Raw genomic sequence first — 26516 nt, 5'->3', positions numbered from 1 at the left:
AACTGCCACCTTTTTATTTCCTTTGAATGTGTATATGTTTAACCTTAACCAGACAAAAAATTCTTTGAGAGAGGAGACTAGATCACATGTGTCTCTTTCCCATGATTCCCATAGATGACATTTTAAGAAATGAAATAAAATGAAGTTTAAGAAGTTCCTCTAGGAGAACACTAGGCTGTTAATTGAATATACTGTCCATTAAAGATGCAATCCAAGCCAGGTGCTGGTGGCTCACACCAGTAATCCTAGCTACTCAGGAGGCCGAGATCTGAGGATCGCAATTCAAAGCCAGCCTGGGCAAGAAAGTCCATGAAACTCTTATCTCCAATAAACCACAAGAAAACCAGAAATGGAGCTGTAGTTCAAGTGGTAGAGTGCTAGCCTTGAGCTGAAGAGCTGAGGGACAGCGTCAGGTCCAGAGTTCAAGCCCCATGACCCACCAAAAAAAAAAAAAAAAAAAGGATGCAATGCAATCCAATTCCAGAATTGAGTTAGCAAAATGTGCAAGAATTTTGATGAAACAAAATAAAATAATAGGGATTGAAATGCCCAAGAATATAGACTTTGAGGAAATAATTTCTTTCCTCCAGGAAGGACATAATGTCAAAAATGATTGCTAGTTAAAAGGTGAACTGTGATGCCAAAGGTATGTCCTTAACTGATAGGCCTGGCCTGCAAAGGAGATTCCCAAGAGAGAAGTAAGAGACTGGAAGTAGCCGTGAGACTCTCTAGTAGCTGTCATTCCTTGTCCAGATGGGTGTATGGAAAGAAGGGCAGAATTTAAGCTCAACTGGTTTGCTTGTGACCTTGTTAATGATCCCTTTTAAGAACTTGAGATTTTATCCAAGCCTGTAATATTTCTTTTCCATTAGCTTATAGAGCCTGCTTAGAAATCTCCATTAAGAATTTTATATATACTGGTAATAATTATCACATACTATTGTGAACAGATAGTTAAATAGCAAGAATCATTTCCAGTTACTGACTTTTTATTTTTTGTATATTTCAATGCATTAAAATAAAACAGCCACAAAAAGCACAACAAAAAAAATAAATCTGGACAATGCTAGTGTTCAACAGTGGGGAGTATGGTAAAGTGGCCTGTGGAGTCTTTATAAAACACCATCTTTTAAATATGTATTTTAATGTTGCTAGAAATCCCACAAACTAAAACCATATTGAAAATGAACAACTGACTCAAATAAGCCCAAGCATGCCTCAGGCAACTCTAAGATTGGGGTTAACTTCCATCACTTCAACGTTTGTGAGAGGATATGATTCTAAACAACATAGGAACAAAATCATGCATTCCACACACAGAATAAATTAGGTTAGGAGCAACACACACTTCAGCATTATTAAGCCTGCTGCTACTTTAGAACTTCCAACATTGTAGGCACGAGACAAAAAAAAAAGTGTCCTTGGATGAAATGGAGCTGTCAGCAGGTGGTTGGACATTGCTGGGCATTTCTCTGGGTACCCTCTGCCCTTTTTCTTTCTACTTTAACCAGGCAGTATCTTGTGAAGAATCCTGAATTATAATTCTTGTTCTGAGTTTCAGTGCAGTACCCTGGCTAGACCTTGGTTTCTTCACTTGTGCGACAGGAAAAAACATTCTCAGCAGGCTGAAAAAGAACACTAGAAACCTTCATGCCTCTGCCCCTATAAAGCTGTCCCCATTTATTAACACAAATCTTTAAACTTCCATGCCCTTTTCCCTTAACATACGTAAGGCTAACAGAAAAGAAATGAAGATCCATTATTTGAATTGCAGAAGGATTTTTATGTCACTTTCCTAATCTAAGAATAGTTTTTTTTAAATCAGGATTGATAGGACAGGGAAGAGTGGAAAAGGAAGAAAGGTCAGCATAATGTGCCACTTTTACCCCTTTATGTCCCAAATATTCGGGGAGTTCTGGATTGTGAGCAGTATCAGATGTGGCTTTTAGAAACATTTAGGGAATGAAAAATGATGCCCGTGATTCTGGAAGGGCACAGGCATTCCACTGCACGACGTGGCCGAAGACCTCAGAATCAGAGGACAAAGGTAACAGTGTCTTTCCTGCCCCTTACCAAGGTAAATCTAGAAATGTCACTAAATTGTTTTTCCCTGTAATTTCCAAACACTACTTGAAAGAAAGCAGCAGAAGATGTAGGCACAGGTTCCCAGATAGCGTTGTGTTGTGCATGAAAGGCAGGCCCACCACTGGGCTTGAAAGCACAGATGAAGGGGGCAAGGCGAAGGCTGTCTCCCAGGCCGCAGCTTGAGGAGCTGCCTTTGTTGCAATGAATAGAAGCACATGCCTAAACTTTTTCTTACTTTGGCTTTTTTTGGCTGGTGTTGCATCTTATAAGTCACAGTCTAGCTTCTCCTGTCCATATTTTTTACTGCACAGAAGGTTTCCCAATTTGTAAGTGTTTGCAGCACGGCTGGGCCTGGAGATAAAACAGAATGTGTATGTAGTACAGTATGCATTCGACTGATGTACAAGATTCTTTCCACCATATGTGCTAAGTAGTGTGCTTTTCACTCGAGGTGCGACTGCCAAAGTTGCCAGAAGCATGTGAATATGTGGAGGAGAGACAACCTGTACATAATGCGGCACCAGGCCTCACCTCACCTGGAGTGAAGACCTGGGTGTTCAGTAGCCACCTGCGTTCTTGTCTCCCTTTTCAGCCCATGTCTCACATAGTTTTCTACTTTCCCCTAATACACAGACCTACTGTCATCCTCCCGCAGCCTTGGCCCACTATGCCAGCCATGGTTAAGGCAAGCATAGAGTCCCAGTAGAACGTGAAGGAGGAGAGAAGAGATGGGATAATTAACATTTATGTTAATGAGTATAACAAGACTGGTCTTAAAAACTCATCAGTTCCACAGGAATGAAGAAACCACTCACTGTGTTTTCTTCCCCCTAAACATTTGTTGTCCTTCATTTCCCAAAAAAGCATAGCTTATAAAACATTTCCACAGGGACGTAATATTGTTCTTCCAGTGGAATATCTTTCACAATAAGAATGATTTCATGGTAAGAAGAAAAAAAGACTGGGGGACGGGGCTGGGAAGGTGGCTCAGTGGTAGAGTGCTTGCCTCGCATGCATGAGGCCCTGGGTTTGATTCCTCAGCACCACATAAGCAGAAAAAGCCAGAAGTAGTGCTGTGGCTCAAGTGGGAGAGTGCTAGCCTTGAGCTAAGAGCCTAGTGGCAGTGCCCAGGCCTAGAGTTCAGGCCCCACGACCAGCAAAAACAAAACAAAACAAAAAGACTGGGAGTTCAGGCCCCATGACCAGCAAAAACAAAACAAAAAGACTGGGGGATATGAAAAAATCATACTTCCACTCCCCTCCACACCTTTTAGCCTAAATAAATCAATCCAGAGAATTTCTACTTTGATGTTGATGGCTGATTAAAATGTGAACTTCACTCCCTCCTGCTTTGCTGAAAACTTTTAATGTTCTTTTTTTTCTCTGACCAAAAGATGTCAGTAGACATCTTTAATTATGTGTCAGTAGACACATAATTAAAAATCTTTTGAGTCTCATTGTCATTGTCACATGATGACCACAGTCTCTCTCTAACTCTGCTGAGGTGTGGGTACCATGTGCATTTCTTAGGGAAGGAGAACAAAGCCATAGGGCAGCCACTTCCTTTTACATCAGCCACCAGGCTGGGAGGTGGGCTTCCAGGATGTGTCTGACAAAGGGGACAGGTTGGTCTATATTTGAAGAAGATCTCCATAAGCAGAACAACAGTGCTATTGCAATCAGTCCATTGTGAATATCTCTACTTTATTCTGTATTTCCCCTTTGTTTTTGACTTTCAGTTAACTTGTAGGCTTCTTTCCCTAGCATCTTAACAAATACTCTTTGCATCAATAGAAAATGGGATGTTTGTGTTTTTCATGCATGCTAAAGAACTCAGTGTTCTTGCCTATACCTGCATCCTAGGACTTCTGAAGATCCTTAGGCTACCTGTGTGCTATCATACCTTTCCTGACCAGTAGGGCTAGGGAATTCCTTGCCTGGCAAAGATACACTTGGAATAGCAGGATTCTTGGATTTTATCTTTGTCCTTTGTCTCTATGGGGTCTAATAGATGGCTATGTTTACTCCACAGGAAAGAGCATGCTGATGACAGATACTGTCTGTTCACTAGGAAAGCAAAGTGAGCAGAGAGATAGCAGTGATTCTCCATGAAAAGTGACACCAGTGGCTCACACCTGTAATCCTAGCTACTTAGGATGCTGTGCTCCAGAGAATTGTGATTCGATGCCAGTCCAGGCAGAAAAAGTCCATGAGACTCTATCTTCAATTAATGAACAAATGCAGGGCACCAGACAAGCAAGCATGAGGCCCGAGTTCAAACCTCAGGGGAAGGTGGGAAGGAAGACAGAAGGAGAGGGAGAGGGAGAGGGAGGGAGGGAGAGAGAGAGAAAGAGAGAGAGAGAGAGAGAGAGAGAGAGAGAGAGAACTGAGAGTGATGTGCTCTGAAAAGATCAGACAAAAAATGATAGAGATAATATTGTGTTTCCTAGGAAGCTGACTGACCATTGTGGTCTGTTGCCATCTACATTCTAAAAGCCAGGGGCAAAAGAGTACCCTGCATTTTATTGAATTCACTAGTGGGAGGGGCTTCTCACAGCCGTGGAGAGCATCAGTGGCCAAAAAGAAACCAGTCAGAGCCTCCCTGTGCTTTGGATGACACATTGTCACTTTGCAGGGGTGGCGACAGTCACGTTGGAGCTCAATTCTCATTCATTTGGTAATTGGTTATTTTAGCACAAACTGTGACTAAGGAACATGATTACACACCTGTCAGCCATATGATGGGAAAGAGAGCTGTCTGTGAGCAATGGAACAGGCCTCATTTCTACTCAGGTCTCCGTGGAGTCTTCTCCATCAAAGATGTCATTTTTCATTTTTACCTTGAAATAAGACAGACATTATAGCTACTGCCTTGTCTGTATCATTTATAGGAATTGCTGCCACAGATGCTAATCTAAACTAATACAATTTCATTTTGATTATATCTTCACAGACATCAGACTCCAAAGCACAGGAGGGCAGGATGTCATATAAAGAGGCAAATAAGCATATACATTATAATGTACCTGTAGAGCAGCTTCCCATGGCAAGCCAAAGAGTGGGAAAAAGTAGATATCAAGATGTTTGGTACAGGAAGACATTTTACTTAAGGTGAAATAAGACAGTAAAATAAAAGAAAGCCTTTTCACATTGATCAGGTGACCAAGGGAGAGGCGACTGCTCTCACTTATGCAGGAGAAATGAGCAGAAATGATGAGCTATACCTCGGGATTGTAAAAATAAATAAATAAATAAATATATATATATATATATATATAATGTCAGAAAGATAGGGATGACCACATTAAAAATAAAAAAAACAAACCCCAAAGACAGCAATTTTGAACCAGATTCTAAACTGAATACAGACCCAACAAAAGAGGCAGTGTTCAGTTAAAAAAGAAAGGCTCTAGTTCTTTTAGATAAGAACATATCTGCTAGCCCAGCAGATGGTGACTCATGCCTGTAATCCTAGCTACTCAGGAGGCTGAGATTTGAGGATTAAGATTTGAAGTTAGCCTGGGCAGAAAAATCCTTGAGACTCTTTATCCCCAACTAAACCAACTCCCCCTACCTTAAAAAAAATAAAAGAAGAGTTCTGGCTCAAGTAGTTAAGGTATAGCACCCAGGTCCTAAGTTCAAGCCTAGTACTTGCACCAAAATTTTTTTTTTTGTCCATTTGCAAACCTTATGTTTTTTAAATGGTGAACAGAATATCTAATTGTTCAGGAGTTTATTCTCTCCTTTTTTTTTGGCTTTGTATATTTGATGATGCTCTTCAGTTTGGAAAAGAGATGTGTATTCCATGTCTGTATGCCGCTACCTCTGCTGAGTGCTTAAATCTGCAAGCCATGAAGATAAACTTCGTTATTGACTTAGGAGCAAAGATAGGCAGGGTAACAAGCTGGAATATACAGAATAAAGGGAGATGGCATGTCCAAAAATCAAGAAGATTAAGATGAGTAAATTCTTGCTTGAGTTTTTCCACAGATTTGTGGTGAAGGCCATCCGTGGGCTGCTCACTTGGGAGCTGTCTGAAGGTGGGGATGTTTGCTGACTTAGAAGCTACATAGGAAACACGTAGACAATGAAGAGATGAAAAGTACACAGAAAGGATGCTTTATTTGCAGGGAGCAAAATGGACAGTCAGATGGCAGAAAGGATAAATAAATGACTATATTATATCTTGACTATATCCAGAGTGTGTGGAGGGGGTAGGATAGTGTTAATGTAATGTTCATGCCTTTCTGAAGTTCCCTAACTTTTACCATTATCTTTTGATTGGCATTTGCCTTTGGCTGCTGAACTTCTCTTCTAGCTGTATGCAACTTATTTTGAATCAAGACTTGAATGATAAGAAATGATAGTGAATCCCTATTGCAGTCCTGAAAGTGGAAGTTTCTCTGTAGGAAAAAAAGGCAGATTTGTGAGATTTAAGTAACTGTCATATACCAAGTACTTACTCTGTGCCAGGGCTCACAGGGGATATATGGAGGACTTAATCCTTGCAACAAATGTTTCTTTTTCTCTTGCCCCATCTCTTTCTGTGCTAGTAATGGGGGTTGAGAACCTGGCCACTGTCCTTTAGCTTTTCTAATTATTTTTCTACTCAAGGCTAGTGCTCTACTTAAGCCAAGGCACCACTTCCAGATATTTGCTGGTTAATTGGAGATAAACACTCATGGACTTCCCTGCCCAGGCTGACTTCAAATAGTGATCCTCAGATCTCAGCTTCTTGCGTAGGTAGGATTACAGGCCTGAGCCACTAGCACCTGGCCAGGTTTCTGAACTGGATGTTACTCCCCAGTTTTTACGGATGTTTAGATTTCTGCCCTTACCCCTACACCATCAGTGGTGGCACCAGGAATCAAACTCCAGTTGGTTGACACAAAGTGGCTTTCTTTGTACTTTATCCCTCTTTGTACCCCTCAACCAAGTGGCACATGGGGTGCTTGGCTCTTAAGAATTTGATCTCACTGTTTCTTGCTTTGTTTTGTTTTGTTTTTCTCATGATTCTAATCTGTTTATAAAGATATTATCTGCTGGCACCTTGTACAGTTCACTTCAGTTTACCCTTACAAAATTGTAATTATTTTAAATCTAAGTCTTAACTTAGATATATACAACATATGATACTTTGTGCAGGGTACCATTTGTTTCATCATTATTATAAAATTTTAAAAATTAAAATGTGAACATGTGAACAGAATACTGCTTGTTTTAGGTGCTTAGCTATCTAGTTACCTACTCCTTGCTGGGCACATAGTAGGTGCTCAATAAATGATGACAAATTCCATGAATGAATGGAGAACAAGAGAAATGTAAACTTCCCTCGCCATACACAGTATTTTGTATAAATATGGAGTGTTGTACACTCCAGTTTTGCCCAAAACGTTTACAATTCAAAGACAAGGTCTCCCATCCTACATGACAAAGGAATTAATGAAAATATCTGTAATATTTGGATACTTGCTTACACGTAAATTCTGCTTGTGTTTATTAATAAGGGAAAGCTAACCATTAGTAATAATTTAATGAGAAGTTTTTATTTCCCTTTTACTAAACATAGTGGTTTTCCATTCTCGGCTTAGGCTTTAAAAAAATGGTTGATGTATCTAGAATCTTATGTCCTTAAAAAGATATCTTGATCTCTCCAGATACCAGAGAAAAGATTTGAGTTCTCACTCCTACCTTAAACCTGAAAGAGAAGATTTCAAACTATGACTCCCTATGGGCAGTGTGTCAACATCAGGAGCCTGTTTTTCTCATCTTTACCAGGGTTCCTTGCACACAGCTTCCCAGGAAATTCCTCTTTCCATCTATAGTCTATGTCTTGCCTCCCCCATTTCTACCTATACCTCAAGTGCAGAGCCGTTTCTTATCACGGTGGCTTAAGCTATTGTCTGTTCTCTCTTTGGCCTGGGCTCTTTCTGCCTAGTAGATTAACATGAGGGTCCTTGGTGAGATGCTGACTTCCTAGGCACTCATCTGTTTGAACTGTGTGGGGCATCACTGCTCAGTCACCACAGGAAAAGACCAGAGGACAAGATTTCCTTCTCCCACAAGGATCTACTAGGACATGAGCATTTGAGCCACGGCATCTCTGCCTTCCTCTAGTAATAGATGCATTTTCTGTTGCTCTCATCACCAAGCTGTCTTCTGTTGACTGTGCGCTCATAGGGTTCAGGAGCCCACACCTGATATCATGACATTGCATTCAGAGCCTGCTTTCTTTGCCTTTTGGAGTTTTTTTGGTTGTTTCTTTTCTTTATTTCTCCCCTCTTCACTTCTTACTAAAGATTCAGTCCAGGAATAAAACATGCTAGGCAAGTGCTCTGCCTCTAGAGTCACACCTCAGCCCTTTCGTTTGTATTTTGCTTCTAAGATAGGGTCTTACTAACTTTTTCCAGGCTGGCCTCAAACACATAATCCTCTGGCCTCAACCTTCAAGTAGCTGGTATTAGAAATATATGCTGCCATGCCCAGCTTGCATTTTGAAGCTCTTGAGTATAGGACAAGTTACTTGGCTTCCCTACATTTCAGTTTCCTGAAATGAAGATAGAATGAAGATAGAATGTATCTGGCCTTGGAAACTTGTGACATCTTGTTATTGTTGTCAAAGTAACTTCTGTATTGAGTTTTTCCTTTGTGCCTGGTGACAGCTTATGAAGCAATCATTGAATTGGAAAGTTTGGGAAGTGATGAAGCTTTCCTAGTGGGGTTCAGTCTGAGGGATGGGAACCTTTTTTTTTTCTGGTGGGTACTAGCTAGAAAAATGGGCAGTTTGGATACCAGAATTCAAAGGAACTGGGATAGTATTGGGATTTGGTCAACCAGAAGTGTTGGATAAAGGAAAGAATGGAGCAAAGAAGGGGCTAGGCTTCTCACTGTGTGGTAGAGAGCCACACCTTGTTCCTAATTTATGCCGAGAAGGGATGTGGAAACTCAGGCCCTTTTACCTTTCTTTACTTGGGCTTTTGTCCCCAAATACACTTCCTTGAAATGTAATAACAACAACAACAATAATAAGGAGGATGAGAGGGGCAAGCACTAACTAAAGTTGTCACCCAGAAATAGACCTTAGGCTGATACTTTGCTTCAACAGGCCCATCCCTAAGGCTCAGTCAAATTCTGCTAAATGATTGTTCCCAATTTAAACATGCTATAGTTCTACCTTTTATTACCGCCATTCATCATCAGCAGAGTGGCTAAGACTTAAAATTAGGACTCCAGAGAGTATCATTTGAGCAGAGGTCATTACTTATGAAGCCCCTTTGCCGCCATCTTTACATTTGGCTCCTCAATGGGGCTGATTGGTCCTGGGTTTGAAAACAGGATAATTTAGGCATTTTCCCTCTTTAAGTCTGATGACGCCCCATTAACAGGTCAAGTGGCACATGGATCGTAATTGAAGCTGTCAGGAAGATCAGCATGTTCAGAATTACATCCGGGCTTCACACTCTGAAAGACCCAGGGGGTAAAGCCAATGGATGTATCACCCCATCTTTCTCCTTTTCTTACATCCGCTGGCATAAATCACAGCATTACTACTTGATGGCTAGAACATTTATGTTCACAATGTACAGTAGAAGTCAAGACTTTATCCCACTTCTGGGCTTTATTTTTTTGTGTTCAGAACAATTTTAGATTTCATGTGCAATACTCCCTTTCTTTCTAAGGAAATTTTATTTTTAAGATAAATTGTACTTTGGACTTGATTATAGGTTGTTGACTGTAAAATGTCCCAGGTTAGAGCTGTGAGTAGAGGGGGATACCAGGCCAGTGATAGAATCAAGGCCACATCTATGGGGAATGGCAAGCTCTAACTAACCCAACTACATAAATAAGGGGCCCATGGGCAGAACCACACTCAGGATGTGGTTTGAGAGTTGGAGATGGAGGGAAAGTGGACTCAAAGCTGCAGCAGGTAAGGAACCAGCAACTGGAGTGCAATGATGGGTCATCTGTTCAGGCCCGATGTATTGGTTGGTGGACACCCAGGGCTGGGGTAGACTGAGGCTTAGCTTAGGAACCTAAACATATAGACAAGTCTATCATATCCAGACCTTGTTTATAATCTTGATTATAGCATTTCTAGCTGTTGGGGAGAGAAGAAATTGGTCTTAGTGCTGAGCTCTTATTACAAATTGCAGTTGTGACATCATGCCTTTGACAAGTATTGCTGCTAGTTCTGAAATGATAGACCTTGATCTCAGATTTAGAAACAAATTTAAGGACCTATGTGTCTCATTTTATGACTCATACTATCTGTGACCACCCTCATCAGGGTATGTCCTTTGAGTTGTTTCTTCCACAGTGGTGAGAAATGTGTAGTGATTCATCCCCATCCTCTCCCATGTTTTCCCGTGCTTCTCTCCCCTTTGCTAAGACCTGTACATATGTGCCACGACAGGTCACAATTATGGTATGTTTTGTGACTATGACACAGAGAAAATGAATGTGTGCAAGACCATGACCCAAGGCTCTTGCATCATATGACTCACACCCACTGAGCTAATTTGCTGTCAGCATGCTCAGAACTCCATTACTGTCTCTCTCTGTTTTGGTAATGGAGGGCATTGTGGATTTGGCTGAGGCTAGAAGCTGGCCTTTGGCTCTCTGAACTTCTACATTCTCCTGTATCCCCTTTTACAGTTACTCCAGGCCAGGCTTGTTCTCAGCAAGGCAACTTCGGGGGCTCAATGTCACTAATTCACCCTAAGTATTCAATGTCTTGATGAACTGACTTACGTTGAACAAAGTTCCAATCTGCCTTATTTGTCAAGTTGACAGAAATGAGTGAGAAAAATAACACATGCCCTTTGTAATCACCTACAGGATGAATTCCTAAAAATTATATTGGTGATGCCTTTAGAAATTTATGAAATTATTAAAGGGGTATGAATAGTTGAATGGGTTCCATAAACATGTCTTTTGTGATATTTAGGGACCTAGGTCATAATTGATGGCCCGAAGTTATCCAAAAAGAGTCAGGACAAAGATGAGGGATTAATTTTATGAATTCTGAAGTTCTATCTCCCTTGGGCTGTGCTGGAGACATACTGACACTTGCTGTTTCCCCTTGATCTTTGCAGATTCCACTCATGCTTCTATTTGTCAATACCACCTTCCTTTCCCAATTTCCTTAGTGTTTTCAGTCTTGGAATGCAAGATCCAAGAATTATGAAAACCTCTCTTGTTAATAATATATTAAAAACATTTTTTTGGCTTTCATGGGTCTTGAACTCTGGGCTTGGGTCTCTTCAGTCAAGGCTAGCACTATACCACTTGAGCCACAGTGTCACTTCTGGTTTTCTGGTGGTTAATTGGAGATAGGAGTTGCATGAACGTTCCTGCCTGGACTGGCTTTGAACTGAAATCCTCAGATCTCAGCCTCCAGTATCTAGGATTACAGGCATGAGCCACCAGCACCCAGTAATAATATCTTTTAAATTTAATGACACCAGAATTTCTAAGTTACTACACATTGATTCACTATCCAACTAACTAGTAAACTATCAGGAGACAGAATGGGACTCTGGAGCCAGACTGCCTGGGTTTGGATCCCGGTCTTACCACGTGTTAGCTGTGTGAGTTTGTGTAAACAAAACTAGAAATCTGTGCCATGTCTATATATATGGCACAGGTATATACATATATGAATATATATGCATATATATATATATAAAGAGATGATAATAACTGTCTCATAGGTATGGGGAAAGGGTATGTGTATTAAATGTGTTAATAAATATAAAGTACTTAGCTATTATTATTAATTCCTGATAATATCCAGAGCAGTATCCCAATCTGGTTAGTACTATATTTCCTTATCCTATTTGAGTCCAGGCTCTTTCCGGGCGGGGGGCGGGGGGATGGGGGGGATGAAGGGAACATCTGTACATGCTGAATCTCCTCCATAATGCCTGGATCCTTTTCTAACCTTGCAGATGGGGTTCTGGAATCCTCTTGCAGCTCTTGCCTGTTTCATATTTTCTCTTATTTTTCAAGTCCATGGTGAAGTCTGTATATAAGCGAGGAGCCCAACCCTCTCTGCCTAGTGATTTCAGAAAACAGGAATAAAAGGAATTAACTGAATGTCTCGATTAGGCCAATTATTTAAGCATTTTATGGGTGCCAACCGGTAGCAGAGTGGAATCATTTGTGTTTCCCTGCCTTTTGTTTTCCCCCACAGGTCCCTGGGTAATAGATGCAAATGAATAGTGAAGAAGCCAAAAGGCAGGCAGTGGGCGGGGGAGAGAGGTAGGGGGAGGGGAGCCATCAAGGAGCTGAGATAATCCACTGTGGATTAAAGGTCCTAGAATAATCAGAAGCTGCCAGGGTGTGATGGTGGTGTGGCTTTAGCAAAGAAGAATAGAAAAGAGCTGCATTTTCCAGCTGCTGGGCCTTACCTATGGACACTTTGAAATAACAATTACTAGCAAACAAAGACACTTGGATGACCTGACAAAGACCAGTGGAAAATAAATGCCAAAGAGCCAGCTGTCCAATAAAGGAAAAATGGATTTAAAAATAGAAAGTAAAACAGATTTTTCAGAACCGTTCTGATTATCCCAGATACCATTTTAATGTGCTGGGACGAGCATGACATATTTTAGTTCATATAGCAGCTGTATTTCAGGCTGATGTGGAATCTTTTGCGGTAACTGCTGTGTAATCCATTAGGGCCCCTGAGTAAGGGCAGCCATTAATCAGGTCCAAGATCAGCCCCACACGTGTGCAGCTCTGAGTGGCTCTGACCCGACATCTTTAAGGAGATGCTGGGGGAAGCCGTAAACATGATTCAATTCCCATTATCTTCATGTCGCATATTTGTTACCATTATTCTTTGAAGACTCCAAATTGGATATTAAAAATTTATGATATATATAAAGGTTTGCATGGAGTGAAAATAGCTGCTGCAAATAAATTCTTTGCATCCATCAGAGGTGTGTGGGCTGTCAGAGGAGGCTGGAGAGGTATGGACAGAGCCTGTCTGCTGGCTGGTTGAGGAGGATGGAGGCTTAATTAGGAAGAACTTCACCTGGGAAAACAGCTTCTCCTTCAGGCTACATATTAAATAGGAATTTAAATACATTTTGTTAAAAGAACAAAACAAATCAGCTATGTTGAAGCAACCCCCACAGGCAATCTTCAACAAGCAGCTGAGAGACAGGGTAAGGGGTCCTGGTGCGAAGATGGTGGTAATGTAAACTGAACAGGTGCCTTGGCCCAGCTTTGAGTGTTCCCAGGTTCCCAGAGACTTTCCAGAGGGGTGATTCTGATGCTAGGTAGGAGTCCTCTGTCCAGGAGAAGACTGTCTGTGTGAGCTGCATGCATACCCAATTCAAACTGCAGGGATATCTTCTTGTATAGATAGGCAGTTCAAAGTAGAGAAGAATGAAGTACTATGACCTAGGCTTAAGGCACAAATGTGGTTAGTGAATCTGGTCAATGTATATTTTCAGGCTTGTGTATTAATATAAAGATGGCTAGGGCTTTCTATGTAATATATGCTGCTGGAGTTTCCAGTCTGTAGAAGAGAGAAGATTAGTCATAATCATGACAAGTTGCATAGAGATGTCCCAGAGTGTCCCAGGGCACTAGGAAAAAGTGAGATATCTGAAACAGGGAACATGGTAACTGGTTGGTTAATCTCACCCAGGAATGGATTTATCGTTAGGAAAGATTAGAGCGTCAGGCCAGTGAGGAAGAGAAGAGAAAGATGTGGGGCAAAATGATTATTGGCCAAAGTCCAAATCAAGCACAAGATTTTCAGTGAATCTCACACCTTAGCATCTAAATGGGAGGAACAAGTGTTGGGCAGTTGGATTAGTAAGAGAAGGTCCAGTTAAGAATGCTGAGACTCAAATATGGAAAGAACCCACTAGTTCAGGACTGAGTCCTGTTCAGTAGAAAGTTTAGTATTAGAGTTCAAGAACAGCAACCTATTCATTTGTTTGGCCATTCATTCATTGATCTCTAATAATATGTGATATGCTAGACCAGGTTCTGGAGATTTACAGGTGAACAGAACCCAGTTTTACACTCATTGACCCTGATGATTCACGGAAGTTGGGTTGAGGGGAAGAAGCAGAACAAACACTGATGGTCACTATACAATGCAATATACAATGCAATAGTTAGTTAGTTAGAATGAAAATATATACGGAGACTGAGGGCACAGAGCTCAGATTAGAACTGGGAGGAAATGTTCACGGATGGCTTCCTAAAGGAACATTTGTCTGAATACAGACATAACCAATACATACAATTTAAAAAATGATATACAAGACAAGAAACCCAGAATTGTGTATTCAGTCAGGAGGATCTGTGCTACTGTGATGAGAGCAACTAGGTTGTAAGTAACTCAAGGGAGAACAAGAAGCCACCCTGAGACCTTCTGTGTCATGACAGCCAGGGGCAGCCTTGTCTGGACAGAGCTCCTAGGTGTTCCCTGAAGAACAGACACTAGCCGACCTTGCCTTCACAAATGTGTTCAAAACACACCAAAATGCAGTACGTGTAGCTGTTGTTTATTCCTCTCTGAGCTTCCTGAAGACCATGTGTGTAAGCATTTGAGAAAGGACAGGTAGACTAGAAACGGACTACCAGAAAACAAAGCTCCAAGCATTCACTAAAATGGTATCTTCGTTCTTTACCTTCAATTTTAGAAAGAAACTATATTACTTCTGGTCCAAAAAGTAGTTATAAACTATGAAATTAAGATTTGTCTTTATTTTTCTGTATAAACCCTCATCTCTAAACCTGTTCCCACAACGTTGAGATGTACTATTTTTGGTGTTTCTAAGTCTGGTAATGACTGTAGGGTGCCACAGCTGTATCTGCTGCAGTTTAGGAAGGCTGAGTTGGGACCCTCTGCCTCACTGCCCTGGCTCTGACTTCAGGTAAAACTGTTCCTGTTTTCTAAAGAAATCCTGACATCATAATAACACCCAACTAAATGCTCCCATTCATCACAGGAAAGCATAACTCTGAAGCTTAATTTTCTTTCCACTTATATGACAACAATGTTAATTCTTCTGTTGAGCCAGAGACATGGCACTTTTCTGGGATAGACAAATGGATTTGTTTCTAAAATGTTCCATCTTCTCTAAAGGTGTTGTCCAGAAGAGAAAGAATTGCTGATCTTGCCCCAAAGGAAGAAGTAGGTTTTTCAAAGAATTGAAGTTTATTGTCAAAAAAAAAGTATTGATTCATAGGCAAAGAAGTAACTATAAAGTTAGAGACAGAGGTTTTGAAATAGACAATTAGCCTAAATTATTAATGTAACCTAATATTTACATTAAAGCTAGACATGGCATGAAAATTGATGCATGCAACTTGGTATAGTGGCTCACACCTGTAACCCCAACATTCAAGAGGTAGAAGGTAAAGACAAACCTGGGTTATATAGCAAGATGCTGTCTCAAAACAAAAACAAAAACAAAAGCAAGCAAACATGCATGATTGTCAACAAAGATGGGAAATTCCCTTGTAGTTTCAGTGATGGATTTTTTTTTTCCTGTCATGGCAAAAAGTGAAATTTTCTTAGAACAACAGATGACAAAAGTACCTTTGGCCTGACACTCACATTTGTCATTACATATTTGTTGTAAAATGCACAAAGAATGCCTTCTATTTGCATTTCCCAGTAGTGGTGTAAATATCTAGCACATTCCTTGGGATAAAGCTGTTGTGAATAAGACACATGGAGAGACTTAGTTCATGATGAAGTGTCTTGAGATTCCTTCTTTCAAAACTTGTCATGCCCCAGAACAAAGTCAGACATTAATACAGTTCTCCCGGCTCAATTGGGTGCCAAGAGCCACCAGTAGGGTGGTCTACTTTAGGCAAGCAATTAAAGAATGCATAGTCTGGAGTGAATTTAAAAAACAATCATAAAACTGGCTAAAAGTTGGTCTGCCTTATGTTATTATCATGAGCCAGTGATTCTAAACAGTTTCAGTGTGCACATGCCCCGCCCTTCAGGGGGAATTGGCTCTCTCTGTGTAACCCCTCTTCTCCCCGTTAAGTCATTGTCTGGCACCCCAAATGAGGCAGATGTAGAATAAGCCACTGTCCTCAATATATAAGAGGTTATAAAACATTCCAAAATGATTAAAAGTTAAGGAGATTTGTATAGGTTCAATATAACATGGCCCTCAGACACCTGGTGCTGGGCAGAGCTCCTACCCGTCTGTTCGCTGAAGGACAGACATTGACAGACACAAAGTTGTTTCCAACACACTGAAGGCAGCTGTTATTCATTCCTCTCTGAGCTTCCTTAAAGTAGCTGTGGAATGATGCTAGAACTCTTTCTTTAAGGATACTCACTAGGCACAAGCACTGGCTAGAGACAATGGTGGGAACTATAACCAGCTCTGTCCTCCCTGAGCTTGCAGCTCGGGGCGAGAGAGAAATCACACCAATGGCTGCAGCACTGCAACTGTGACAAGTCAAGAGAGAGCAGAAGGGACATGCTGGTTTTAATTAGAAAGATTCAAGAAGGCCTTTTTGAAGGCCTTTCTTCAAGTCTTTGTCATACCACACACTAAGAAACAAAGAGAAAGATAATGAGAAATATTGCAGCTCTTCAGATGAGGTCTTGAATCTTTAGGATAAGAGCCACCTTGGGGGTCAAATCCAAGTCCTCCTAGCACAACAGTAGTTCTGTCCAGTATTCGTTCTATGGATACCTGTGGATTCTCTTCTTACATCAGTAGTTCCCAGCCCTGTGTGTCCATTGCAATCACCTGGGATTTTTTTTTTTCTTAAGCACAAAAATACTCATGTCCAGACCACACTCTGTACCAATTAAATCAGAATCCTGGAAGGTAGGGGACCACTAGGTTAAAAGAGAAAACATCGCCCATGATTCTAATATGTAGCCACGATAGAGAATTATTGCCTCAGATGAATACCTCAGTATATACACTTAGTTCTATAATAGTGATTCAAAATTTTACATTATAAAACTTCAGAACAAAAAATAGGTTACACTGGTCAGATGTGTGTCAGCAATGGTCTGAGCTCCTTGAACTTTGTGTACTTTCCATTTCTGTGCCATTGATGGGAACAGACAACAGCGAGAAGAGATAATTTCTTGGACTCTGGAGTCAGTTTAGGTGTCAAAGGGCCCAGGGCCATGAGAGTTTGATGCAGATGTGAACATAACAGCTCAGAAAAGAAGCAAGTTTCTGGCTTCCTCTCTTTACTTTCCAGTCTCCTCCAGTCCTCCTCTCCTTTCTTTTCCACTGCTGCTTAATATAACCTCAGAAATTATGAGGCTTTATATGAAACTTATAAAGCACATTCAAATCTTAGATAATGGGATATTTTTGTGCTTTAAATGCATGAAAAGCATTGTGAGCACCTTAACATGTAAGCAGAATAAATGTATTTTTGCAACTAATGTTGAAAATAGCCTTAGGCATCTGGTGTGTATGAATGTGTATACATAGAACATGCATAATAAACATATTCTACCTTATGAATATTTATACACAAGATACACATATATATATTGAATATAGGCATACATATGTAAATAGTAGCCCTTGTAAACTCTATGCAAATCGGTCTTACAAGCATATGTATCATGGTTCATCAGGAATATAATAAACCTACCACAGAATTTAACATATTTTCCGGGCATGGGTGGCTCACGCATATAATCCTAGCTACTAAGGCAGCTGAGATCTGAGAATTGTGGTTCAAAGCCAGCCCAAGCAGGAAAGTCCATGAGACTTATCTCAATTAACCACCAGAAAACTGGAAGTGGTGCTGTGGCTCAAGTGGTAGAGCACTTGCCTTGAGCTGAAGAGCTGAAGGACAGTGCCCATGCCCAGAGTTCAAGCCCCATGACCAACCAAAAACATAAATGGAATTTAACATATTTTGAGGTGGCATTTTTCTACAGAATTGTTTATGGCAGGATCTACGTACTATCCTGACATTTTTTTTCCCTTCACTTAAATGTTCGTAAAGTGTCAGCTAAAAGTAAATCACAGGATGGACATGGTAGAATTTGAATGAGGAAATAGAATCCCTTCCTTTAAAAGACCTAGACTTCTCACAGTGGCTTGAAGTTTTTGTTAAGAAGAATCTAATATTGTACACTCCATTTACATGTAGCTTACAGCTTTCTTAAAATCTCTTTTTGTTTCTACACTCCACTGATCCCTCCACCAGCTAGGGTTTAAAATGGGTCTTCTTCGAACTATGTGGTCCTGCACTCAAAAGTAACTGCAGAATACGGGCGCCAGTGGCTCACACCTGTAATCCTAGCTACTCAGGAGGCTGAGATCTGAGGATTGCGATTCAAAGCCAGCCCAGGCAGGAAAGTCCCTGAGAATCTTATCTCCAATAAATCACTAGAAAACCAGAAGTGGCACTGTGGCTCAAGCAGTAGAGCGCTCACCTTGAGCTGAAGAGTACAAGGACAGCACCTAAACCCAGAGTTCAAGCCCCACGACTGACAAAAAAAAAAAGTAACTGAAGAGTAGTTCTGGAGCTCTGAGAAAAACCATTGCTGGTTTCAGTCATCTTGACAGCCACTGGACATGCACAACACTCACTTTCCCCCCCCCCCCGTCACACATTGCCAATCCTGTAATGTCATTTTTATTTTACTCTGATTTGATAAGGGAAAAGGGCACAATAAAAAGGCACCAAGTCCCAGAGATGTTCAAAAATCTCAAAACTGAAATGAAGGCAGAATGATCTCAATCCCCCCACAAATTCAACTATTACTGCCTATGACATTCCACAACCAAATTCCATCCCGCTTCCTCCCTGCAATAAGTAGCAGAGATCTTTATTAAAAATAAACGATTCATTCTCATGTGTGCAAAACATCTATGCCTCTCTAAAATGACATTCCATGGGTAGCTGGGGACATCTGAGTGCCACTCAGCAGGGCAGAAGGAAAACAACCCATAAGCATTGTCATCTGTATGCCACCGACTATGAGCATTGTCTTTCGCCCCCTCAGCCCATACATCACAACAGGTAGTTCTCAGCTGTTCCCTTGGTGCCAGACATACATTTTATCTAAAGAGACAGCAGACAGAACTACCTGCTGCTTCCTGTGCCTCTCCCTGTGTTTCTCTCCTTTTTCCAACTTCACTGGGGCTTTTAAAAATCAGCTGGCAGGGAGCCAGGAGCTCATCATTTTAATGCAGTGCAAAATGGAATATGCATAATTATATGCAAGCCATATGTGAGGGAGACAGCTCAGCTGTGAATTTCAGGAGGCCAGGAAAGAGAGAGAGAGAGAAAGAGAGAGAGAGAGAGAGAGAGAGAGAGAGAGAGAGAGAGAGAGAGAGAGAGAGAGAGAGAGAGAGAGAGAGAGAGAGAGAGAGAGAGCAGTTAGGACTAAGAAGAGATGAGAGCAGAGCCAGAGTGCAAGTGTCACTCTAATGAATGGTCTAATGAGTGTGCTGCAGACACGCCCCTTCTACCTACCTCTGCCTGCATGCCAACTCCAAACCAGAAATGGATGGAGATTAGAAAGAGAAGACTGTATGCCAGTGGTATTGCTAATGGGTTCTGTTAATGTCTCCATTTAAACTTCAGCTTTCTTAATTAACAGTGTAGATCAAAATAACCAGTAACTTTAATGCAGCTTCTTAATTAAATCTAGTTTTTACTGCATTTGATTGAAGAATCATTGTTCTTACTAGATCATCGCTCCTTTCAGATCTTTGTTTAAAAATTGAGAGGAATCAGTTTATCTCTAATAGTATTACAATGCAAGATATAATGATGCAAATTGCTTTTCTTATGGCCTTGCTATTAGAATTTCTTAAAAGTGCATTATCTAGAGATTGCTTAAGCATGCCAAAAAAAGTTTAAATACGTATGTATGTCATATAATCTTAAATGTGCAATGAACAGTGTGTTGTGCACTAGAAGAGTAAAGTGGTGGTAATTTCCAACAAAATTAGTTGATTTGGGTTTGCTTTATGCTATTTTAAATATTACCCCACAAGTGAATTTGCACGTTAAGACTAAACAACGTAAAGAAAAAAAATCCCAAATTTTGATATCTAAAAGGCGTACTGCGTATTTAAACAAACTTCTTAATGATGTTGTTATTTCTGGATTCCCGTTTGTTTAATGATCTGAGCTGTTATGCTTTTAGCTTTTTTTTTCTTCTTCCATTATTTGTAAGTCCCTAAATAGGCCATTATATTTCCCTTCAGGCTAGAGATGAAGATGGACATGCTGAAAATTTTCCCCAGCAGCACTATGCTAAGGAAACTCCAAGGCTTGCCTTCAAGAATAACTGCGAACTACTTGTAAGAATAATATACTTACAACAAGTCTAGAATGTTACTTTAGCACAGTGAAAACAGTTTTTGAAAGGGTTTGTTCGTGATAACATAATTTATGAAATATTATAGTTTTTTCCTGTATAGAGTTCTAAATGCTAATTTTGATATCACTGACTATTAATTATAAGGTCTCAAACTGTTTGCAAATCTTTTCTGATGATAGAGCTTGAATGGCCCTGTATTTATCAGCTTGTTTTATATAGTAGTTTATAAGAAGCCTCTTGGAGAATGGCTAGTAAAGTTAAAAATATAAAGACACTTGATATATGTAGCTTTGGGAAAACAAACAAACAACAAAAACCTCACCCCACCCCTCCTCCTACATCCTAATTGTGCACTATTGTAGGAGACAACTGTTGTAATATTTTGTTCTGCTAGAAAAGATAGCAGACTTGACACGCAGTACTCCCTTTAGAGTTCAAGTATTGCTCGAGTCCCTTGCCAAGCCTGGTCGTCTCTCCTCTGCATAAGGAGTCAAAGCAGTGACAGAATGGGGGGCTGTTTACGAATCGTGAGAAAGAGGGCATCAGCTGTGACACAAACTCGGTTCCAACGCAGGGTTAATTTGCTGTTCATTTTAGCATTTACAGCGAGACAAGATGAAAAGCGAGTAGGAATGCCTATTATATTTCTATTAAATGAATCTGTTGGGACCTAATGTTCTTGATTAGCTTTTGAAAATGAGTGCTCCGCAATGCATTTTCTGTTTACCTAAAGTAAACAGAAAATGAATTGTCATTTATTTAGAGCTTCAAGCGCTGCTTTTGAAAAGCGAAGCTTTGTGAGGAATCTAGCTATGTTGTCCCTAAATGTTCTTTTCCTTTTCAATTGCATTTAAAGCAAAACATTTGCTACAACTAAATGAAAACAGGGGAAGAGAATGAGGATGCTCAGTTGTTATATTTTGAGGTAGTTTAATTTCTGTTCAGTTTTTTGGCCAGATTCAGTTTAGCTCTGCCAGGCCTCTGCACTAGGAAGTCCCATGTGTAATAGCCTTTGGATTCAGTTCTAATACCAACTGTTCATTAGAAACAAAGGGTCCAAAGAGCAGCAGAAGAGAGAAAAATACAGGTCTTACCCTTTCTAGCCACAGAAGCTAGATGTTGACAGCAAGAGCCTTCTATTCCTGGCCACAGTCTCCATAGGTACAATAGGGCTACTTTCTTGTAAGAGCAGTTCCTAGACCCACCAATCCACCAGCAGTTTCACTGCTTATAATACATGCCATCTTTTGAGTCAAAAGCTAACTCACCTGGTATTTTATTTTAGGGGCTCTTCAACTGCCCATTAGTGTTGCCTGTTCTGGAGAAACCCTTTTCATTTCAGTTTTAATCTTTCTCTCCATAATTGTGGCTAGGTCAGAGAGCCATTTATGCTATGTTTTGAGAATCAGAATGCTTTGGTGGGGTAGCTTCCATTGTTAAAGAGAAATTGTTGAGCCTGATGTGCCATATTTAATTTTTTCTATTAATTTTTGTATTTTCAATTGTTTTTTTCTATTTTCGATTTATTTATTTCTATTTTTTGAATCCCAGTTATGGTCAATTTATACTGAAGGAAGTAAAAAAATATATGTGAACATCATTTCCACTTATTTTTAGAGGAAATAGATGTTTTATCATTGCTGTGCTTACACAGAACATCGTGTTGGCAGTATTTTAGACAGATTTGGTACAATCTTCATCCTCCTAGTTACTGTTAAAGTGCTTTTATTTTGTTCAGCATATTTTCCTGTGATAAAAGAAAAAGAAGAGTAAAGACAAAACACAAGTATGCTTATTTCTCCAAGGAGAAATTTAAGTTTTTTTTCAGCTACAGGAGACGTGATGGCATTTGGCTCTTATGAAGCCTTGAGAAGTTATATGCTTCCGTGTGAGAAAAAAAAAAAAAGATTTGTTCATTCTGAAGAGAGAAATAGGAAGTCCTTGGAGTTTTCTTAGTGTAGCTTAGAGCAGATTTTGAGAGAATCTGTCAGAGAAGATTGCAAGTTCTACTCCAAAGTGCCTTTTTAGCTCAAGGGTGGTTCTGCCATCTTTTAGCATGGCTCACTGTAGTCAGAACAGCTGCCAGTTGGGAAAGAAGGAGAAAGCATTGAGGCTACAGAGTTCTTCTGGGATCCCAGCTGATCTGGAGCACATAACCACATGTCTCCAGATATGGCCTCAGGCACTGACAGAGAGTGCCCTGACCAGGTAGTCAAGACATTATCTCAACTTTATTATTAACTCTTGGATGTCTCTGCCTTCCTCTCCCTCTGCTCCTTGGAAGAGGCAGGAATATTAAGTAACCTAAAGAAAAGCAAAGTAAAATCAGTGCCTGGAATGCACAAGTATGTGTACAATCAGAAAGTACCCACAAAGAAAGCCTTGACTGATAGGAAAATCTGCCATGCAACTGTAGATTTCTTGTAAGCTATCCCAAACTGTAATATTTGCCTTTATACTTAATCTACAACACAGATGACAAGATATCTAGCTTGATGGCCAAGACTCCTTAGTTAGAAATTGTACTAACTCCATTGTTAATCTTTTTATTGTTATTTTATTGTTATTTCCCTAAACAAATTGTTTATAGTAAGTGGGATTGGATTAGGAGCTAGAGAGATCGGAGGTCCTTAAGCCCATTTTGAGTTCACATCTTTTCATCAGCCGGTTCATTTTCAATTCTTGAAAGTTTGGTAATGGTAAGTCCTTATAGAAATAGGGCATAAGATGGGTCCTTGGAGGGAAAAGACCTACGGCTAAAAGAAGAGGGATGTTGAGAGGTTTGGGAGAAGAAAATAAACACCACTGAGCCTGCTTCCCACATTTTCTTAGACCCCATCTAGAAAATACCTGTGTTGGGGAGGAAGGCCAGACTAGAAGCACAGAATACCAGCATCTAGTGTAATACTGTTCAGCTCAAGAGAAACCAGGACTAGGAAATCCTGAAAGAAATAAAAGAAGAGAAAATCAGTTTGCTCTCAGTTTCAGATTCCCAAGTCATTGCCCCAAATCCCTATGGCTTTTCCTGGGGCTGATAAGGGTAAGTGTTTTGCAGAGAGAGTGGGAGGGAGCCCGCAGCTGGGAGACTAAATAAAAATAGCACAGAAAAGAATTCTTTCTGGTCACTTACAATGCCAGTGTAAGGAGAAGATGAAAACTATTTTTGTTTTGTGGCCTTGTAAACAGAGATGATGGGGAGGAGAGAGCTTTGGCTGTTCTGTGGGCCATTTTCTACCTCACTTCTTTGTGGAGGCAGGCCGGTGGAATTAGAAGACTTGCTATACTCCTTCAGCTGTGGGAATGTCTGTATTAATGAGGTATTCAGTTAATAACACTTTCCCAGGCATCTTCTATACATAAGGCTGTATTAAACAATGCAGATGGAGACATGAGATAGAAAAAGAGATACTCACTTTCTTGAGGAGCTTATAAGTTAGTAGAAAGAGCAAGTATATGCAGAATGGTAGTATTCCTCATGTGAGTTCTCAGGTGAAAAGGTCAAAAGGTTGCCCAACTTAGACTTCATAACTGAGGACCATAAAAAGTCTTCAAAATTTTCATGATCTATCTGATCTGAGAACACATTGGATTTATAGTTGACCTATTGGATCTCTCCTCTCTGAGCTTCCGATCTTCATCTGTAAAATATGTGATAAGAAAAGGCAGTAACTTTAGAAGTTATTGTAAGGATTGAAAATGATGACATATTTAAAGCACTTGGCACATAGCAAACCAGATTAACATAGTCAGTCCAGATTAACTGCAGTTATTCTTCTTATGATTGTGAATGTTACTACTTAGTGAGTGGTGTCCCAAGAGTATGAGCAAAGTTCTGGTATAAAGAGCAGGATGAGATTATTTCTTTGTGCAGCCATTGAAGATCAAAAGGAGGATACCTTTGCCCTAGGCTTTATAAGAGTTAGACTTTTATAGCTCCATCTGGCATGTGAGGGAAGGGATAATTCAAGCAAAGGAAAATATAATGGGCAAAGGCCCAGAGGTAGAAAATTGCAGGCCAGGTGCTTTACACCTTGGTTAGCATTTTAGTTGGCCAACTGTACAGTACCTAAAGTGTCGACAGGCAGGCAAGTCCATTTGCAAAGGGTCCCAATAACTGCATCATCCTGTTGAGTCTGCATCTGAATAGTTCTATTTGGTGGCAGATTTGTGGAAAGTTATTTTTAGCATAGACAAAATTAGAGCAGTAAGAATTGTATAATGTACCCCCATGTATCTTTAACTCAGTTTCAAGAATTACCAACTCAAGATTAATCTTGCTTCCCTTTTTCCTCTATCTCCTTCTTCTTTTGATAGAGTATTACGAGCATATGTTTTTCTTTTAGAAGGGAAGGATTTAGAAAAAATTTAGCTTCCTCTTCTCTAGCTAGAGATTTCATTGATACCAACTCAATTGGGAGTTGGATCTGGGGAGTTATGTATGCATAAAACAAATGACTATTGGTTGTATACTGCTCTTAGTCTGTAAGTTTCAGACAGTCAGACACATTCAGAAAGCCATAAAGGTAAAGGGCACAGTACCTGAGTTGGCTCGAATCTTCTTTGCTCCCAGCCTCTAAATGTATCTGTTTTTAACATAAGGCTAGATCTCCTTGTAGGCAAGCTCAATCCATAAATACATGTTAGCCCATCTCAGCAATGAAAGGGAAATTCTGGATTGCCATTGTATTTGACACTGCTAGAACTTTCCTGCTAGAGCATGAGAACCCTAAAAGGGTGATAAGGACTGCCACATTTCATTTGACACTTAATAGGCTTTTCAAAATAGGTGTAATATGTTCCCTTTAATACTGTTCTTCCAACCAAAGGCTGTAAATTCAACTTGAATGTAGATGGTTACTTTTATGTTATAGCTGAACAGCACAGTCATAGAAAGTCCGAATTCATGGTGACACACACAAACTCTTATCATAGTAAAAAACACATCATAGGACATATGCATGTATATTGTACTGTATCCCATGAAATAGTAATTGTAATAGTCCCGAGGTGTAGGGTGATCTATTTGCTGTCTAGAGAAAGCTGGCTTTTTTCACCATTATCCCCATCTTCCCTCCAGATTTATGGAGTCTGTGGCTAGTCTTGTGCTCCCATAGTGATCTGAATTATTTTTGTTAGACAAATAGCACACTCTGGGAATAAAAGTATCAATCTTGGACTATGCCATTTCTAGTCATTCCAACAGGAGTGGCATAATTAGACTCTCCAGCAATTATTTTTATGTTAACACAAGCAAAACACGTGGATGCTACTTGAGTTGTCCTATTGCATCTGCCATGGCTTCTCTTTGTTCTCCATACATGTTTCTCTCTCTCTCTCTCTCTCTCTCTCTCTCTCTCTCTCTCTCTCTCTCTCTCTCTCTCTCTCTCTCTCTCTCTCTCTCTCTCTCTCTCCCCTCTTTCCTCCCATTTTTGTCATAGTCTTGTGGTTTAGGCCCTTTCCTCCTCCTTGTGCAAAGTGGATTACCCAACCATGCAAACCCTATTTTAACTCTTTAGTTTGTTTGTGGAAAAAGTAACCTAGGAAATGTCTGCTCCAATACAGGGGCTTTTGATGGTAAGAAATTTTATTAGATTGGAGGCCCTTGTTTCCTAGAAGGCTTCTTTGTTGAAGACTAGTGGATGTTTGCTTTTCTAGCTTCAAACACATGAAGGTCTGAGGCACAATGATTTGTTTTTCACTCTGGCTTCTGACACAGTACATCCAGTAGTTCTTACAGCTGGAGAGAGCTCTGAGACTATGTGTTTTTTCTAATCACACCTTGTGGCTTGGTAGATAACAGCAAAGTCCTAACCTTTGCTTTTCATATATGTCAGCTGTTCACCAGGTAACTTTCTTGCTTTCTAGTGTCTCTATCAATACAAGGATAAATATAGTACCTAACCATCTCATTAGTATTGTTTTGGAGAGTAAACAGGATCATATATATCTGAAGCACTTCATATGCCTGAAACATAGCAAAAGCTCAATAAATAGTAGTCGTGTCCAAACAGTATTTTTGAAGAAGAATCTAAAAGATTATTCTAGTATTGTAGTAAAAAATGTGGGCTGTTAAAACAGTTTTTCTCAGTTTGGTTTCTGCAACTCC

At 40.1% G+C, this 26516-nt stretch overlaps 1 protein-coding gene across 2 annotated transcripts in view; it reads left to right on the top strand.

Moving 5' to 3' along the window:
* Sobp (sine oculis binding protein homolog) overlaps positions 1 to 26516 on the top strand; it is a 176956-nt gene that overhangs the window by 83500 nt on the left and 66940 nt on the right. The window contains exon 5 of one of the 2 annotated variants that reach the window (XM_070010952.1): positions 20295 to 20390. The exons of the other annotated variant lie outside the window; for it this stretch is intronic. Within the exon in view, the coding sequence (XP_069867053.1) occupies positions 20295 to 20390 (96 nt within the window). The remainder of the gene's footprint in view (positions 1 to 20294; positions 20391 to 26516) is intronic. 2 annotated transcript variants of the gene reach the window in all.

The sequence above is a fragment of the Dipodomys merriami genome, unplaced genomic scaffold, assembly GCF_024711535.1.
Source record: "Dipodomys merriami isolate MVZ:Mamm:240054 unplaced genomic scaffold, mDipMer1.0.p SCAF_8, whole genome shotgun sequence".
NCBI lineage: Eukaryota > Metazoa > Chordata > Mammalia > Rodentia > Heteromyidae > Dipodomys > Dipodomys merriami.
Note: the sequence above shows the minus strand (reverse complement) of the source record. Positions and strands in the feature narration are given on the sequence as shown.